At 45.3% G+C, this 19,211-nt stretch overlaps 1 protein-coding gene across 5 annotated transcripts in view; it reads right to left on the bottom strand.

Moving 5' to 3' along the window:
- neurl4 (neuralized E3 ubiquitin protein ligase 4) overlaps positions 1-19,211 on the bottom strand; it is a 133,419-nt gene that overhangs the window by 113,481 nt on the left and 727 nt on the right. For all 5 annotated transcript variants that reach the window (XM_072591513.1, XM_072591515.1, XM_072591512.1 and 2 more), the window contains exon 2: positions 6,418-6,820. In XM_072591513.1, coding sequence (XP_072447614.1) covers positions 6,418-6,820 — 403 coding nt within the window. The remainder of the gene's footprint in view (positions 1-6,417; positions 6,821-19,211) is intronic.

Genomic DNA, 19,211 nt, shown 5'->3' with positions numbered 1-19,211 from the left:
ACCTGACGGAACTTGGCAGGGTAGATGCAAAGAAGTTGTTTCAAGGAGAGTCAAAGACCAGTTTAGGTTCTATATATTGCATTCTATTTTACACACACAAGTTGTCTTGTGTTGTAACTTCAGGTTGAAGCCTTATTCTCTGAAGCAACTGGCGCTGTGTGCCTGGCTTGAGCTCCTCAATGAACCAGGTTTGATGGTACTGGTAAAATGGTGGTATGCATGAGTTTGCAGGGCTACGGTTGAATAAAGTTTTGTGGCTCATGGTACACGTGCCTCCTCCTGGCCAACACCACATCACTGACCTCTGCAGGCCAAGTCACACAAGTGCGGTTCATCCACTGTGCCATCCATCCACTGACCTGCACTGATTCTCAGTGTCTGATACCTCTAATTTAAAAAAAAGTGATCCCTGTGGTTGAAGCAACTTTATTATCTCTCCTTCCTATGCCTACAACATTCTGTAATTCTTAAAGGACGCCGTTTTCCTCCAAAGTTGGTCTCACTGGAAGTCATCATCAACAGTACAGGACAGGAATAGGCCCTTTGACTCAAGATGTTGTGCCAAACACAATTCCAAATTACACTAAGCTTTCCTGCCTGCCCTTGGTCCATATCCCTCCATTCCCATCATATTCATGTACTTACTTAAAAGCCTCTTAAACACCCCTATCGTATTTGCCTCTACCACCACCACTGGCAGCGCCTTCCAAACACCTACCACTCTTTGTAGAATAACTTGCCTTCACATCTCCTCCACGTCTACGCATCTCAATTTTATAGACTTCTATCAAGTCTCCCCTCAGCCTCTGCCACTCCAGAGAAAACAACCCTGGTTTTTCTAGCCTCTCGTCATAGCTCTTACCCTCTAATCCAGACAACACCCGCATAGACCTTTACTGCACCTTCTTCAAAGCCTCCACATCCTTCCAGTAATATGGCAACCAGAACTGAGTGCAATATTTTAAACGCGGCCTTAAGTCTCAAAGCTGCAGCATGATATCCTGACTCTTGTACTCATTGTCCTGACCAATAAAGGCAAGCACACCACATGCCTTCTTTACCACCCTATTTACTTGTGTGGCCACCTTCAGGGAGCTCTGGCCTTGAACCCCCAGATCCCTCTGCCCATCAGTGCTGGTCAGGGTCCTGCCACTAACTCTATACTTTTCCTTAACATTTGATCTCCCGAAGTGCAATATCTCACATTTGCTCGGATTAAACTTCATTTGCCAGTTCTTTACCCATGTCTGCAGCTGATCTATATCCTGCTGTATCCTTTGACAACCTTCTATACTATCCACAACTCTACCAACCTTTAGGTCATCTGCAAACTTACTAACCCACCCATCGATGCTTTCATTCAGGTCATTCACATTAATCGCAAACAGCAGAGGTCCCAGTGCAGATCTCTGCTGAACACCACTGGCTATGGATCTTCAGCCAGAAAAACACTCTTCCATGACCCAGACTTCCACAGGCAAGCCAATTCTAAATCCAAGCAGCCGAGTGATGGTGCATCCCATGCACCTTAATCTTCTGGATGTGCCTACCATGAGGGACCTTGACAAAACCCTTACTATAATTCATGGAGGCAATATCCACTGCTCTACCCTCATCGATCAACTTAGTCACTTCCTCGAAAATTTCAATCAAGTTATTACACTTGACATGCCGCATACAAAGCCCAGCTGACTTTCCCTAATTAGGGGAGAAAGTGTGGACTGCAGATGCTAGAGATCAGAGCTGAAAATGTGTTGCTGGAAAAGCGCAACAGGTCAGGCAGCATCCAAGGAACAGGAGAATCGACGTTTCGGGCATAAGCCCTTCTTCCCTAATTAGGCCATGCTTTTCTTAGTCTGCATAAATCCTATTGCTAAGAATTCTCTCCAATAGCTTCCCAATGATCAATGTGAGACTCACCAGTCTAAGGATCCCTGGATTATCCCTATTTCCCTTCTTGAACAGAAGAAAAACATTCACTATTCTCCAGTCGTCTGGGACCTCTCCAGTGGAGAGTGAGGATACAAAGATTTTGGTCAAAGCCCCAGAAATTTCTCTTGCCTCTCTCAATAACCTGGGGCAGATATCATTAGGCCCTGGGGACTTACCCACCTTAATGCTCTTCTTCCTTGACCTCAAAGCGCCCTAGCATATTAGCATGCTCCACACTAATCTCACTAGGCTCCATGTCCTTCTCCTGGATGGATACCAACGCAAATTACTCATTTAGGATCTCGCCCACATCCTCTGCCTCCAAGTACAAGTTCCCTCCTTTATCATTGAGTTGTCCTACCTTCTCTCTAGTAATCCAATGGTTTTTAATGTGTGTATAGAATGCCTTGGGATTCTCTTTAACCTTACTTGCCAAGGTCATTTCATGGTCTCTTATTGCTCTCCTGATGTCCTGCTAGAGCTCTTTTCTGCTTTCTTTATATTCCTTGAGGGCCTTGTCTGATCTGAGCTTCCTAAACTGTACATACGCTTTTTCCCTTTTGACTAAATTCACAATAATTGGGGCGGCACAGTGATTAGCACTGCTGCCTCACAGCGACAGAGACCCAGGTTCAATTCCCGCCTCAGGCAACTGTGTGGAGTTTGCACATTCTCCCCGTGTCTGCGTGGGTTTCTTCCGGGTGCTCCGGTTTCCTCCCACAGTTCAAAAATGTGCAGATTAGGTGAATTGGCCATACTAAATTGCCCGCAATGTTAGGTGAATGGGTAAATGTAGGAGAATGGGTCTGGGTGGGTTGCTGTTTGGATTGTTGGTGTGGACTTGTTGGGCCGAAGGGCCTGTTTCCACACTGGAAGTAATCTAATCTAAACATCCCTTGTTGTTATCAGAGGGTCCATTACCGTGCCATCCTTGTCCCTGCTTCTTATTGGAACATGCTGGCCCTGAACTCTCATCAGTAGATCTTTTAAAAAAAACACCAACATAGCAAATGCGGACTTGCCTGAAAATAGTGGCTCCCACTTAACTTTTCTTCATCTTGCCTAATACTGACATAATTTGCCCTCAATTTATTACATTCCCACAAGGTCCTGACTTATCCTTATTCATAGCTATCATAACTTGCAAGGGGTTGAGATCACTGTTTCCAAAATGCTGTCCCACTGAAAGGTCAGTCACATGTCCACACTCATTCACTAACACAAGGTCCGGAATAGCCCCTCCTCTGGTTGAACTATCCATGTACCATATCAAGAAACCCTCTTTGTTAGGATGCCCCAGTTGCCCTGTCTAACCTTAAAGGAATCCCAGTCAACATCGGGGAAGTTAAAGTCACCCACTAATGACAACCCTATTGTTATTGCAACTTTTCACAATCTGCCTACATATTTGCTCCTCAATGTCTTGGTAGCTCTTGGGCCCCTATAGTATGACAGAATGATTGTGTCCTTCCTATTTTTGAGCTGCACCCATATTGCCTTAATGTACGAGCTCTCCATGTGTTCTCTCGGAGCGCAGATGTGACATTCGCCTTGAGACATTCTATCTTGTCCCTTCCTCAATGACCACTTCATCATAGTCCCACGTACTGATCCAGGTACGTGGGAATCACTTTGGAATCTATTTGATTGTTAAAGGTGGCGTTGACTCCCTGGTTAACGAAAGGTCGAGAAACAGCGTAAGATGAAGCAAAAATGGTGTATATAACTGATGTCAGGTGGACAATAGAACTGAGAATCAGACTCAATGTGGAAGGTTGAGAGATGTACTGAAAAAACAAATCAGAGAAGCAAAGACAGAGAATGCGACAAGAATCTGGAGCACTGGTTATAAAGGTAAGGGTGCTATGAAAAATCAGTCGAGATGATGGCCCATAACATGAAAACGATCTCTATGTAAGCGCATATGTGGTCATATGATGTGGACTGCAACATACAAAGCAAACATGGATACGAACTCCTTCGCTGCACTCACCCTGTTGCTCTGCCTTCTCCACCCACCATTCTGATAGGGAGGGGCCTTTCCTAAACTTGGGAGATGCTCATGAGCTGCAGCCACTGCAGGGCATGTTCTCTCAGGTGGACCCCTGAGTGCCCTCTTGATCCAGGGTCCAGGCTACCTATGGAAGGCCACTGTGTCATTACAGTAGACATCTCACTTCTGCAGAGTCAAGATTAGAGTGGTGCTGGAAAAGTACAGCAGGCCAGGCAGCATCTGAGGAGCAGGAAAAGAGATGTTTCGGGCAAACACCCTTCATCAGGAATGACGCCTGAAGGGCTTTTGCCCAAAACGTCGCTTTTCCTGCTCTTCGGATGCTGCCTGAACTGCTGTGCTTTTCCAGTGCCATTCTAATCTTGACTCTGATCTCCAGCATCTGCAGTAGCCACTTCTGCCTATTTCACTTCTGCAGTCACCCTTCAAAAGCCTTGCAGTCTGACTCCATTACCCACACTATGCAGGAGTCCTGGATCACACAACGGTCTGGTAGCATCGCCTTCGAGACTGATTATTGGTTTCCTTCACTTCAGAATGACAATGGGAGCCTCTTTGCATACATGTGCTCTTTGTGTCACCTACGAATAGTGTTTGCAGTGTAAATCAGTGTAAAATGTTGGTTCAGCTTCAACTGGAATACTGCGTCCAATTCTGGGCACCGCATGAGGAAGGATTTGAATGCAGAACTTCAGTTATGTGGACAGGTTGAAGAAGCTGAACCCCTGTTTGCCTTGAACAGGGTGTTTAAATAAAATTTGATAGACGTGTACAAAATCATGAGGAGTCTGGATGAATGCAACAAAAAGGAACTGTTCTCACGGCCAGGGGATCAGGAACTAGAGGGTGATTGATAAAAGAAGCAACAGAGACGCAGGGAGAAACTTTCTCTTGGAGTGAGTGGTTAGAGTTGGGCATGTATTGTCCAAAGGTGTAGTGGAAGCAAGGTCAAGTGTGGCTTTTAATCAGCAAATAGTCTAAATTAGACTGAAGAGAGAAAATAAAATTAGTCTGCTGTGGGACATTGGCTCTAGGCGAGTTGCTCCAGTTGGGAAACGATGATAGGCTCAATGGCCTCCTCCTGAGCTGCAGCCATTCTACAATTCTAAGTTGCTGTTGATTCATTAGAAAGAAATAATTTGTAAAAGCGGATTAGGGAATCCTAGGAGCTCGGTAAAGCATTTTTATCCCCAAAAGGGAATGGAAGTAGACATATAGAGGAATATGAAGCCATTCAACACTGCGAACCTGTTCTGCAATTCAGTTAGATCACACATGATCTTAATTCCAACTTCAATTATCTGCCTTCACTCATATCCCATGACGATCCTGACTAACAACAGAATCTACTGACCTGGAGAAAACATCAATTGAGCTCCAGCCTTTAACGTTTGGCAGGTTTGTACTCTCCTGTGTGTTGGGAACTGAAAAGCCTGGTTCTAAATTTCAAGGTTGTAGTCTCATGCTATGATTCTTTTTCCCCAACAGAGGACATAATTTCCTTGATCATTTCTCCAAAATGAATTCAATCAGCCCGCCCCACCATTCTATTTAAGTAAGTGTAAATTATGTCTGTGCAAGTTGTCCCCATCGTTTAACTCATTCCACCAAATTGAGAGTGAACACCCCCCAAGCCACCCTTCCAAACCCGAAACCTAATGCTCTCACCTCTTAAATTAAACCACACTCTGAACACAATAAATATATCTGATCTCCAAAATACATAAAGGACATCAAGGCAGCAATAAATTGTCAGAGCTTAGAGGTTTTACCAACCATGAGAACCTGAACAGACTAGGCTCTTTCGAGAAGGCTGAGGGACGACCTGATTAAGGTATTTAAAATGATGGGGAGAGTTTGATAGGGTAAATGTAGAGAAGATGTTCCGGAGAAGAGTAGGAACTCAGGATTGTCAAGCTTAGACATTCCGAAAAAACTCCAATGTGAGTTCAACAGAGAGGTCTTCACTCAGAAAATGGGACATTCTGGAACTTGCTCCCACAAGGAATGGGCAGTGATAGCATTGTTTGAAGGGGGAAGCTGATATGAGGGAGAAAGGAATAGGAGGATATGCTGGGAAGACAAGATGAAGGTGGGTGGGGGATGCTCATGTTCAGCAACAACACCAGCAAACAAACTGAATGGTCCACCGCTCTGCTGGAAGTACCGTGCGTACAATGCGAATTGCTCTCCTACATTTAGCAGAAGTGCAGCACATTCCTGTCGGGTGTTGGAATCTAATTTACCAGTAAACTATTATGAGCAATTTAATTTTCAAAGTTAAAAAATGAAAACTGAGTTGCACGTATACAGCCCTTTCAGAAATCCATATCCTCGCACAGTGCTTTACAGCAGACTCCATGCTGTGTCGAAACAGGTTGATTGTAACCTGTCAACAACAAGCTCCCACAGAGAGCAGGGAGGTAGACAAGTGGACCCGTTTTACAAGTGATGCAAAGACAATGCTCTATTACCTTCCTCAGTGGTGGTAGTGGCAGCAGTGGCTCTGCGAGTTTCTTCCCTTCGAGGGATGGTGTCACAGCCCAACACGGTCACTTGAGTGCACTTGCCGTACAGGTCAACCACGCCCCAAACCCGTGGGGGCAGCCCTGAGGCTGCCACCCCACAGTCTCGTCCATTCACCCACAGGTGCAGCTCACCCCCCGCAGTCCGCTGAATGCCCACTTTGTCACCCTCACTCAGCTGGTCCAGGTCTTGGCCGTACTCCTCCAGCACTGATCGCCCATCCCGCAGCACCGAGCAGCCTGAAATGATCCAGGAGCCACCCTTCAGCCCAGTGGCACTGCTGGGGAAATCCAACGTACTGGGATCCAAGGCAGTCACTCCAATTTCAATCGAGCCACTCCAGGAGTTCACCTGCACAGCAGAGGCAGAAGAAGCCATTAGAAACATTGAAGCAAATTTTATCACTCAATTTTGAGATGTTTGGGTCACTGGTAAGTCGAGCATTATCTCTTACACGTGATGTAAAAACCATATCTTTTCACTTCAGTGTATTTTTGATTGTGGGCTGCAAAGAGAAAACAACCCTTTTAAACATCAAGGATTGCTGCTGGATTACTACAGTTTTGAAAGCAGGTGACCAGACTCTACGAGTCAGTGCAGTTTTACACAGTTCCTTGTTCAAGCAGTAATGGAACTGCAGTTTGCAGATGAGCTGGAGACAGGGGCCGTGTACAAACGGAGGATCAGTTGACTACAAGTAGCTGATTTGCCTGTGGACTGCTGATCAGCTATTGATGACAAAGGTCTCCTGCCTGTCAACAACAAGATAATTCATTATCAGGGAGCTGAACAGCTTCAGGGGCCAACCAGGAAGTCATCAAACCTCCACCACCTCAGGTACCGCGACTGTTTTTGGTAGAAAAACCAACTTGAATACTTAAAATTATTTTTTCTTATTATTTATTATTGCAGGTTATTATTTATTCAATAATTGCTGTAACCTAATAAGTAAGTCAAAGATCTTTTATACATATGCACTAACCAACCTGTACCTCCTACAGCTAGGGAAAGCAACCAGAAACAGAACACCAAGAAGCAGCATTCTGATGCGCACACGAACCAACTCAGTTGACCCAATGAACAAAGATCACTGACTGAATTACATTCCCTGTCTTCCCTCTATCCATGACACTCACTTTATTTTTTTCTGTCTCCTCATATGCTTTGGGGAGAGTTAATAATGGAACGCAAGTTTTATTTAGACGAGTTATGTCAATGATTTTTAATTGTTTGCTCGTCTGTTTAATTGTAATAAATAGCAATTCTTGTTGAATACAGGATGGGTACAAGAGTAGGAAGGGTTTGGAGGGAAATGGACCAAATGCTAGTAAATGGGACTAAATTTAATGAAGATTTGGAGGTGCCCGTTTTGGACAGGGACGTACAAAGTTAAAAATCACACAAAACCAGGTTATAGTCCAACAAGTTTATCTGGAAACACTAGCTGCTCCTTCATCAGGTGGTTGACAACCTGTTGCACTATAACCTGGTGTTGTGTGATTTCTAACTAGATTTATTTAGGATATCTGGGCAGCATGGATGAGTTGGAACAAAGGGGCCGTACAGCTCGATTTCCCCACAAGGTAACCCTCTTGTCCCAAGAATCAGTCAAATGAATTTCTGCAACTGCTTCTTTCATATTCTTTCTTACAGAATGAGAATGAACTGTACACTGTACTTCAGATGCGGTCTCAACTGAAGCAAAACTTCATTACTTTTATACTATGTTCCCTTGTCATAAACAGCAACTTTATTTACTTTCCTAATCATTTGCTGTAATGCGTGCTCATGTTTTGGAAGGCGATGGCCGAGCAGTATGATCACCAGATGTTCAATCCAGCGACCTAGGTAAATGGGGACCCAGGTTCAAATCCTGCTACGACGAATGATAGAATTTGAATTCAATTAAAATCCAAAACTAAAAATCTAATGACGACCACAAATCCAATGTCAATTGTTGGGAAAAACCCATCTGGCTCACCGATGTCCTTTCAGGGAGAAATCTGCCATCCTTACCTGGCCTGGCCTACATGAGTGCAGACCCACAGAAACGTGGTTGACTCTCAACTGCCTTCTTGGCAACTTGGGATGGGAACAAATGCTGGCCTAACCAGCGATGCCTGCATCCCGTGAATGAATTTTTTTTAAGACTCCCAAATCCCTCTGTTCTGTAAACTCTCTCAATAATAACTTTTTTTTTGTTCCAGTCATAGTGGACATTTTCATGTTTTATCACATAATTTTCCATTTGAATCAGCGAGCTCCCCAATGGTCAGGCACCCACTGGGTATGTCAGTGGTGTGGCTGTTCTATATCCATGAGTTTAGCTGGAATTACTGGGTTATTTGATATGGAGTGTCAGGAATATCTGGGCCTGAAAAACAGATTCATTGGAGAATTGTGTATACTCTTAAAAATGTTTTTAACTTTTGCAATAATTTAGTATATAGCAGGATTTAATTGCCAGCACATTATTCCAGTGTGACATAACAGCAAATGCAAGAGGTTAGATGCTGAGGAATTATTTCCCTTTGCTGCAGAACCTTAAAATCAGACACAATTCTAAGCTGAAAACATCAGTGTTTAGGAGAGAGGAGGAGGAACTTCTTTACTTAAAGCCTGGTGAATCACTGAGATTTGCGTGACCCCAGAGAGCAGTGGAAGATCAAATCTGACACACCTCCCATCCCTGTTGCTGGGTCAAAGTCCTGGAATGTTTTTCCTAACAGCACTGTAGGTGCTGTGATGATACGGTGGCTGTAAGAGGTATGTTTTGTCTTAGTTTTTTTGGAATAGAGGTTTTAAGGCAGAGGCACCGAGTTGTTTTTTGAAAACCCTTAAAGCAAATGGTTTGAGGCGCCTTGGGTTCTTTTTAAGAACTTGGAGCAACAGAAACAATGTGAGTTGGTGGGGTGAAGCTCCCACAGAGCCAGGGATGATGTTTAGTTTTAGGTTTTTAGCAGATTTTCACTGCTGCTGGGTCTTGAAGTATGGCTTGGAACTCGTTCCCTGCTTTTCATTCTCTGAGTTTTCTCGCCTGGACTGGAGAACTGTCTGTGAAATAATCTGTTTTTCTGAACTTGTCTTTTGCCAAAGGTGTATTTATGGGATGTTAATATATTGGAACAGTTCACTGGCAGTAGTCAATAATCTATTATTCTGATTTGCTTCAAATCTGCTAGTTTGTCCAGTCAAATTGCATCGGGAATGCAACACCTTCTGTTTACCTTCAAAATAAAAAAACAAGTTTTGGTCTTGACTATCCTCTGAATATATTTTGAGTGGTTTTAGTCAGACCTATAACAGTGTCCAAACAGTACATGGATTGCAGTGGTTCAAGGCGGTGGCTCACTCCCACATTCTTCAGGACAATGAAGAATGGGCAATAAATGCGAGCCAAGCCAGCCACACACACATCCCCATAAGCAAATTTTGGTCCTGCTCTTCTTCAGTTTTACTTCCTCCTTGGCTTTGTTGTCTTGTTTCTCCAGCCATGCTTTCAAAGAGCAAGGAACACTAAAAAAAACGGCAATTAAAAGCCTGGCCAGGTATAGTTTAGTGCGTGTCTGCTGGGTTTGTCACTCTGAGGCAGAGTGGTCGCAGCGGAATTGCACTGACAAGGAGGCAGAGAAGGGGCTCTCGCACCCAAGTACATCCTAAGAAGCAGCAAGGACATATCACCATATAGATAATGAACAAATTGTAAGTGAAATAACAAAGAAGATTAAAATCTCAACTGGTTCAGGAATTTCCTTCAAGAAGGGAATATGCCGGGGCTGTGCACATGGCTATAATCTCACCATAGTAACTTCAGGTATTTGAAAATTTAAGATACTGACTTTGAAGGGATGGAGGAAGGACTATTTGTTTTCTTCAGGGAAAAGTGAAAATGGAACATTAAGAGATTAGTGGTGACAGTAATACACTGGATTAATGTTCATCACTGTACCATACTGGTGGTGACAGGTATGTCACTGGATAACCCTCGGGTACAGTGCTGGTGGGGACAGGTCTGTGACTGGATAACCCTTGGGCACAGTGCTGGTGGGGACAGGTCTGTGACTGGATAACCCTTGGGCACAGTGCTGGTGGGGACAGGTCTGTGACTAGATAACACTGGGATACAGTACTGGTGGAGATAGGTCTGTCACTGTATAACCTTTGGGTACGGTACTGGTGGGGACAGGTCTGTCACTGGATAACCTTTGGGTATGGTACTGGTGGGGACAGGTCTGTCACTGTATAACACTGGGGTACAGTACTGGTGGGGACAGGTCTATCACTGGATAACCTTTGGGTACGGTACTGTCAAAGTGGTTTGTTCACAAATCCACTACCAATATTCTCTTGGACTTCGGTGAAATGATGTCAGACATCATTAATAATTTAGTGACATGTGGTTTAACCTCTCTCAACCTCTTTGTACTAAAGCCAAAAGAACATCTTCCAGTTTTGGGAGGGGGTCGAGATGTAATTTCTGTCTGTTAAACTCTTGAAACATCAAAAGCAAAGTCTTTACCTTGCTGGTGGTGGAACCTGGAGCTTGGAGCCGAGTCTGTTGTTGTTGGTGCTACTGACTGCAGCCTAGAGCCAGTTCCCTCGACTGCTGTGGCGATGCCCCTCTTGGCACAGGGCCATCAGTACTCTGTTGCCCAAAATTGGGAATATCCATTTATTAAAGAATGGGGTCAGGTCTCCCTTCTTAGCACGGACAACAAAATCTTTGCCAGAGCGCTTTTGTCTCACTTTGGTATCATGCTGGACCACAAAACCCACCGAGATCAGTCTGATCAGTCCCAGACTGGAGCATCCACAACAACATCAACCTGGCCCGGACATGACCCATCATTCCCAGAGGGCTAGTCTGTCCAGTGCCTTTCTCTTCCTTGATCATGAAAAGGCATTTGACAGAGTGGGTCAGGAGTGTTTCCTCAGGCCTCTGTCAGCCTTTGGTTTTAGTCACCCAGATCCAACCTCTGTACACTACTGTGGAATGTCTAGTGAAGGTTAATGGATCCCTTACGGCACCCCTATGTTTCGGGAGGGGAGTGTACTAGTGTTGCCCCCTGTCCGGCCAATTGCATTCTCTTTAACTGTGCTTCTTTATGACGTGATTGTCATATCTAACTCTGTGTGGAGGCTGGGGGTGGTCCTTTCGATATACACCAATGACATACTCAGGTTTATGGATGGGACTGATTCACAGAAGATGCACAAACGCCAGAAGGTTTATTCTGTGGGGTCCTCCATAAGGATCAACTGGACAAAGTGTTCAGGACTTCCAGTCAATCTGCAGCAGATGGACCTCCTGCAGGAGCAGCTCCGGTGCTTCTTGTAGAGTACCACTCACTTTCTCTACTTGGGATGCCATCTTTGCCCTGACGAGGAATCCTGGCCAGCAAACTGGCATGACTTGAAACCAAGGTGATCACTCAGCAAGGTCACGAGACAGGAGTGTTGTCTCACAAGGTGCGAGTGGTCATAAACCAGCTGTTGGCTGCAATGCTATGGTACCAGCTGCTCACTTTGGTCCTAACCCCTGGCTTTGTCAAACCCTCCAGAAGAAGCTTGTTGAGTTTTTCTGGGACAAAAGGCAGTGCTGCTGCAGCAGTCCCTGCTATAGTCCCAAGTCTACTGCTGGAAGACAGGAGTCAGGCACCAGTGTGCCTCCGCATCTGGATAACAACTTTCCACCTTCAGGCTCTGCAGTGATATCTTTACATCAACCCACCTCTACGCTGGGGGGCCCTTATGACATATTTCTTCTGTCAGGTGCACAGCCTCAACATCAAAGCGAGGTTCCTGTTCACGGAACAGTCTCGCCCACTGATGCCCTTCCAGGAATTACCGAGCTTCCACTGGGGCTTGATCACAGTCTGGAACACGGTCAGGTCATGTTCAATGCTCCTCCTGTAGGAGTGGCAGTTATTGTAAAGGAGCCACTGCTCAGGAATAGGTTCCTCTGTCAGCGAGCTCTCTGCTGCTGCAAGGAGGGGAGGGCTTGGGATGCTCAGCTGACCAGGGTCAGGGACGTATTAGATGGCAGAGGAGGGGGCTGGATGACCCCGCACAGCTGACCGAGAGGGTGTTGGTCAACATCCGTTTTGCGGGCTGACACCTGAAGGACAAGGTGCCCGGCGGCCCCCATGCAAGATCTTGATGGCTCAGGTGTGTGGTGGGCTTCTGGATGAACTGAGCGCTGCCCATCCAGAAGTCAACATCAATCCTATGCAAAACACCCTTCCCCATGATGTGGCGCCCCACAATCTGAACTGTCTTTGGGAAATCCTGAGTGTTGTTGCGTGCTCTCCACTTCTGTACCTTTGCCTGTCGCTTGGACACTATTTTGCCCTCGAGCAGCAAAGATCCCCTGTGGGTCATCCCCTATTCCTTTGGAGATGCTTGGTGGAGAGTGCTGCATGTGGCAGTCCCATACAATCACAGACTAAGTACATCCACTGGGTGCCAGGCCACGTGTAGATTTTGTGACAAGTAGGTGTCAGTGCGTCACGTCAATGTAGAATGTTTCAGTTTGAAAGCCCTGTTCAGTTTCTGAAGGGGCTGCTCCTTCGAATTGGTTGGACTTCAGTCCTATGCTCCTGATTTAAGGGCATTCAGAGCAGGCTGACTAGTTGATGGGCCTTCTTCTGGGTCTGGCCAAGGTTTCTGACAATCCTGACTGTCTGCCCCTCTTTCAGAGTTATGTTTACACGCAGGTGTCCCTGGAGAGGGAACATGCAGTGCTCACCAGCGCAGTAGAGGTCTTTAAAAAATGATGAACTGTGCAGGGGTTGGGATGCATCATCAACCCAGACAACATTGAGTCACAAGTTGACAGGGTGGTGAAGAAGGTGTTGCCTTCTTTCATCAGCAAAATTGTGTGTGGGAATTGGGATGTCGTGTTGCAGCTTTATCGGACATTTGTGACGCCACTTCTAGAATTTTGCGCACAATTCTAGTCATCCTACAGGAAGGATGTTATTCAACTTGAGAGGGTTCAGAAAAGATCTACAAGGATGTTGCTGTTACTGGAGGGTTTGGGTTATAGAGAGGGGCTGAAGGGACTGGGGCTTTTTTCACTGGAGTGTCAGCAGCTGAGGGTGACCTGATAGGGGCATGGATAGGGTGACTGGCCAAAACTTTTTCCAAAAGGGAGGAGAGTCCAAAATTAGAGGGCTTAGGTTTAAGGTGACAGGGGAAAAGATATAAAAGAAACCTGAGGGGCAACTTTTTCACGCAGACGGTGGTATGAGTATGGAATGAACTGCCAGAGGAAGTGGAGGAGGGCTAGTACAATTACAACAGTCAAAAGTCATCTGGATAAGAATATGAATAGGGAAAGTTTAAAGTGATATAGGCCAGAGTGGAATGTCTGGTCAGCACAGACGAGTTGGACCAAAGGGACTGTTTCCATGCTATATGACTCCGAGTCAATAATATTATTTTAATTTACTAAGTTTCTGTTTCATTCTACAAGTTTCTGTTCGCTGTTAATTTATATTCGATTAAGAAGTAGGGAGTTTAATCTGTTTTTAACCCCTTGCTGGCCTTGTCCTGGAGTGTTTGATGGGGATTGTATCGATGGACCTTTACTTCCCAATTACTTGGAGTTCAAAGAGTGGAGATAGCTTTGCTCTGATTTTGGTTTATCATAGAATCCCTACAGCGTGGAAGCAGGCCATTCAGCCCAACGAGTCCACACTGATTCTCTGAAGAACATCCCACCCAGACATACCCACACCACTCTATTGCCATAATCTGCATTTCCCATGGCTAATCCACCTTTCCTCACATCACTATGGGCAATTTAGCATGGCCAATCCACAAAAATTGCACATTTTTATGGGAGTAGACTGGAGCACCCCTAGGAAAGCCAAGCAGATATGAGAGTGTGCAAATTCCACAGAGTCAGAGTATAGCACAGAAACAGACGCTTCCATCCAACTCGTCCATGCTGACCAGATATCCTAACCTAATCTAGTCCCATTTACAAGCACTTGACCCACATCCCTCTAAACCCTTCCTATTCATATACTCAACCAGATGCCTTTTAAATGTTGCAATGTAGTACTAGTCTGCACCATTTCCTCTTGCACCTCATTCCATACACACACCACCCTCTGCATGAAAGATTTGCCTCTTAGGTTTCATATCTTTCCCCTCTCACCCTCTAGTTCTGGACTCCCCCATCCCAGGGAAAAGAATTTGTCTATTTACCCTATCCATGCCCCTCACGATTTTATAAACCCCTATAAGGTCACCCCTCAGCCTCTGAGACTCCAGGGAAAACAGCCCCAGCCTGTTCAATCTCTCCCAAAAGCTCAAATCCTCCAACCCTGGCAATATCCTTGTAAATCTTTTCCGAACTCTTTCAAGTTTCACAGCTTCCTTCTAATTGGAAGGAGATCAAAATTACATGCAGTATTCCAAAACTGGCCAAACTAATGTCCTGTACATCTGCAACATGACCGCCCAACTCCTGTACTCGATACTCTGACCAATAAAGGATAGCATACCAAACGCTGCCTTCACTATCCTCTCTACCTGCAACTCTACTTTCAAGGAGCTATGAACCTGCACTCGCAGTTCTCTTTGTTCAGCAACACTCCCTAAGAGGTGGCACGGTGGCTTAGTGGTTAGCACTGCTGCCTCACAGCACCAGGGTCCCAGGCTCGATTCCAGCTTTGGGCGACTGTTTGCATGGAGTTTGCACATTCTCCCCGTGTCTGTGTGGGTTTCCTCCAGGTTCTCCAGTTTCCTCCCACAGTCCAAAGATGTGCAGGTCAGGTGAATTGGCCATGCTAAATTGCCCATAGTGTTGGGTGCATTAGTCAGGGGGTAAATGTAGGGGAATGGGTCCAGGTGGGTTGCTCTTCAGAGGGTCGGTGTGGACTTGCTGAGGGCCTGTTTCCATACTGTAGGGAATCTAATCTAATTAAGTGTATAAGTCCTGTAAAGATTTGCTTTCCCTAAATGCAGCACCTCGCATTTATCTCAATTAAACTCCATCAGCCACTTTGCAGCCCATTGGCCCATCTGATCCAGAACCTGTTGTAATCTGAGGTAATCTTCTTTGCTGTCCACTACACCTCCAATTTTGGTGTCACCTGCAAACTATGCTCACATCCAAAACATTTATATAAATGACTAGAAATGGACCCAGCACCGATCCTTGTGGCACTCCACTGGTCACAGGCCTCCAGTCTGAAAAGCAACCCTCCACCACCACCCTCTGTCTCCTACCTTTGAGCCAGTTCTGTATCCAAATGGCTAGTTCTTCCTGTATTCCATGAGATCTAACCTTGCTAATCAGTCTCCCATGGGGCTCTGCCCTCATCAACCCTCCTTGTTAAAACTCAACCAAGTTTGTGAAACATGATTTCCCATGCATAAAGCCATGCTGACTATCCTTAATCAGTCCTTGCTTTTCCAAATATATGTACATCCTGTCCCTCAGAATTCCCTCCAACACCTTGCCCACCACCAATGCCAGGTTCACTGGTCTACAGTTCCCTGGTTTGTCCTTACCACCCTTCTTAAACAGTGGCACCATGTTAGCAAATCTCCAGTCTTCCGGCACCTCACCTGTGACTATCGATGATATAAATATCTCAGCAAGAGGCCCAGCAATCACTTCTCTAGCTTCCCACAGAGTTCTAGGGTACACATGATCAGGTCCTGGGGATTTATCCATTTTTATGTGTTTCAAGACATTCAGCACTTCCTCCTCTGTAATATGGACATTTTTCAAGACGTCATCATCTATTTCCCTACTTTCTATATCTTCCATGTCCTTTTCCACAGTAAACACTGATGCAAAGTACTCGTTTAGTATCTCCCCATCTCCTGCAGCTCCACATAAAGGCCACCTTGCTAATCTTTGAGGAACCCAATTCTCTCCCCAGTTATCCTTTTGTCCTTAATGTATTTGTAAAAACCCTTTGGATTCTCCTTAACTCTATTTGCCAACGCTATCTCATGTCCCCTTTTTTGCCCTCCTGATTGCCCTCTTCAGTATACTCCTCCTACCTTTATACTCAAAGGATTCATTCGATCTTTTCTGTCTATATCTGACATTTGCTTCCTCCTTTTTCTTAACCAAACCCTCAATTTCTCTTGTCATCCAGCATTCCCTATACCTACCAGCCTTTCCTGTCACCCCCTAACTTGAATATACTTTCTCTAGGCTCTTGTTATCTGATTTCTGAAGGCTTCCCATTTTTCAGCCGTCCCTTTACCTGCGAAAATCTGCCTCCAATCAGCTTTCGAAAGGTCTTGCCTAATACCGTCAAAATTGGCCTTTCTCTAATTTAGAACTTCAACTTTTAGATCTGGCCTATCTTTTTCCATTATTATTTTAAAACTACTAGAATTATGGTCCCTGGCCCAAAGTGCTCCCCCACTGACACCTCAGTCACCTGCCCTGCCTTTTTTCCCCCAAGAGCAGGGCAAGTTTTACACCTTCTCTAGTGGGTACATCCACATACTCAATCAGAAACTTTTCTTGTACACACTTAAATTCCTCTCCATTTAAACCCTTAACACTTTGGCAGTCCCAGTCTATATTTGGAAAGTTAAAATCCCCTACCATAACTACCCTATTATTCTTAGATAGCTGAGATCTCCTTACAAGTTTGTTTCTCAATTTCCCTCTGACTATTAGGTGGTCTGTAATACAATCCCAATAAGGTGATCATCCCTTTCTTATTTCTCAGTTCCACCCAAATAACTTCCCTGGATGTATTTCCAGGAATATCCTCCCTCCGCACAGCTGTAATGCTATCCCTTATCAAAAACACCACTCCCCCTCCTCCCTTGCTTTCCTTTCTATCCTTCCTGTAACATTTGTATCCTGAAACATTAAGCTGCCAGTCCTGCCCATCCCCGAGCCATGTTTCTGTAATTACTATGATATCCCAGTCCCATGTTCCTAACCATGCCCTGAGTTCATCTGCCTTCCCTGTTAGGCCTCTTACACTGAAAGAAATGCAGTTTAATTTATCAGTCCTACCTCGTTATCTGCTTTGTCCCTGCCTGCCCTGACTGTTTGACTCACTTCTTTTCTTAATTGTACCAGTCTCAGATTGATCTCCTTCTTCACTATCTCCCTGGGTGCCACCCCCACCTAACTTAATAGTTTAAATCCTCCCAAGCAGCTCCAGCAAATTTGCCTACCAGTACACTAGTCCCCTTCCAATTCAGGTGCCATCCGTCCTTCTTGTACAGGTCACTGCTACCCCAGAAGAGATTGCAATGATCCGAGAATGAGAACCCTTCTCCCCAGCACCAGCTTCTCAGCCATGCATTCATCTGATCTATGGTCCCATTCCTACCCTCACTAGCTCGTATCACCGGGAGGAGTCCTGATATTACTACTCTCGAGGACCTCCTTTTTAAATTTCTGCCTAACTCTCTGTATTCTCCCTTCAGAATCTCATCCTTTTCCCTTCCATTGTCATTGATCCCAATGTATACAATGCTGGGCCCTCTACCCTGGGTGAGAACATTCTGCACTGAGATATCCTTGATCCTGGCACCAGGAAGGCAACACGCCATTTTGATTTTTCGCTGCTGGCCACAAAAACGTCTGTCTGTGCCTGTGACTAGACAATTGATCTCTTGGAACCTGACGTTCCCCTCATTACATAAGAGCCAATCTCGATACCAGAAACTTGGCTACATTCCCCTGAGAATCCATTACCCCCTACATTTTCCCAAACAGCATACTTATTTGAAATGGGAATAGCCATAGAAGACTCCTGCACTACCTGCCTACCTCTCTTACCTTTCCTGGAGTTAACCCATCTCTCTGACTGTTTCCGCAGCTTTTCTCCCTTCCTATAACTGTCATCCATCACACCCCTCTTGTGGCTCTTGTAAATTCCTAACTGTTGCTCCAACCGATCCATTCGATCTGATCACCCCAGGGTGGTATTGAACCTGAGTCCTTGGCACTGTGAGGGCAGCAATGCTAACCACTGAGCCACTGTGCTGCTCTGAAAGAGTAGAAAGATGGACTCTGTATCTAAATTACTGCTTTCAATATGCTAGGGGTGTTTGATGAAGACAGTGTTGAGGGGACTTGACTTTCAGTGTAAAAGAGTTGGAGTATATTCTGTATCTAGCCCCATGCTGTCCCTATATTGGGAGGTTTTGATGTGGACAGAGTAGAGAAGGCTTCACTCATGATGTAACCCTGTGATGTCCTTGTACCAGGAATGTTTGATAGGGCCAATGTGGATGAAGTTTTACTTTCTGTTTACTTTCAGTCTGAAAGAGTAGAGATAGCTTCACTCTGTATCTCACCATGTACTGTCCCTATCCTGGGAACGTTGGATTGGCATAACATTTAAGCAGAATTACTCTCTATCTAGTCTGCTTCTGTCCTGGGAGGGTTTGATGGTGACAGAGTCAAGGGACCTTTACTCTGTACCTAACCCTGTGCTGTACTAGTCTTGAGAGTTTATAATAGCTGACATCTGGTGCACCCCATCATGCGAAACCACTCAGTTTAACTTGACCAAAGCACTAGCACCAAGCCAGCGAACCAAAATATCATCTTGGTTTCTTTCTCTACGTTAGCGCTGCCCAACCCATTGAGCCCTTCTGGGACCTTCTACCTACGCTCCATCCCCCGGCACCTCTTGCACCTGGGCTCTCACTGGGAGTTGGCGCTGTACATCACATTGGCCTTACAGAGCCTGGGGGGGGTATGATGGCAGCCAATGGCACAGTGGACAGG

The sequence above is a fragment of the Chiloscyllium punctatum genome, chromosome 21, assembly GCF_047496795.1.
Source record: "Chiloscyllium punctatum isolate Juve2018m chromosome 21, sChiPun1.3, whole genome shotgun sequence".
NCBI lineage: Eukaryota > Metazoa > Chordata > Chondrichthyes > Orectolobiformes > Hemiscylliidae > Chiloscyllium > Chiloscyllium punctatum.
This window is presented reverse-complemented; position numbering and strand designations above follow the sequence as displayed.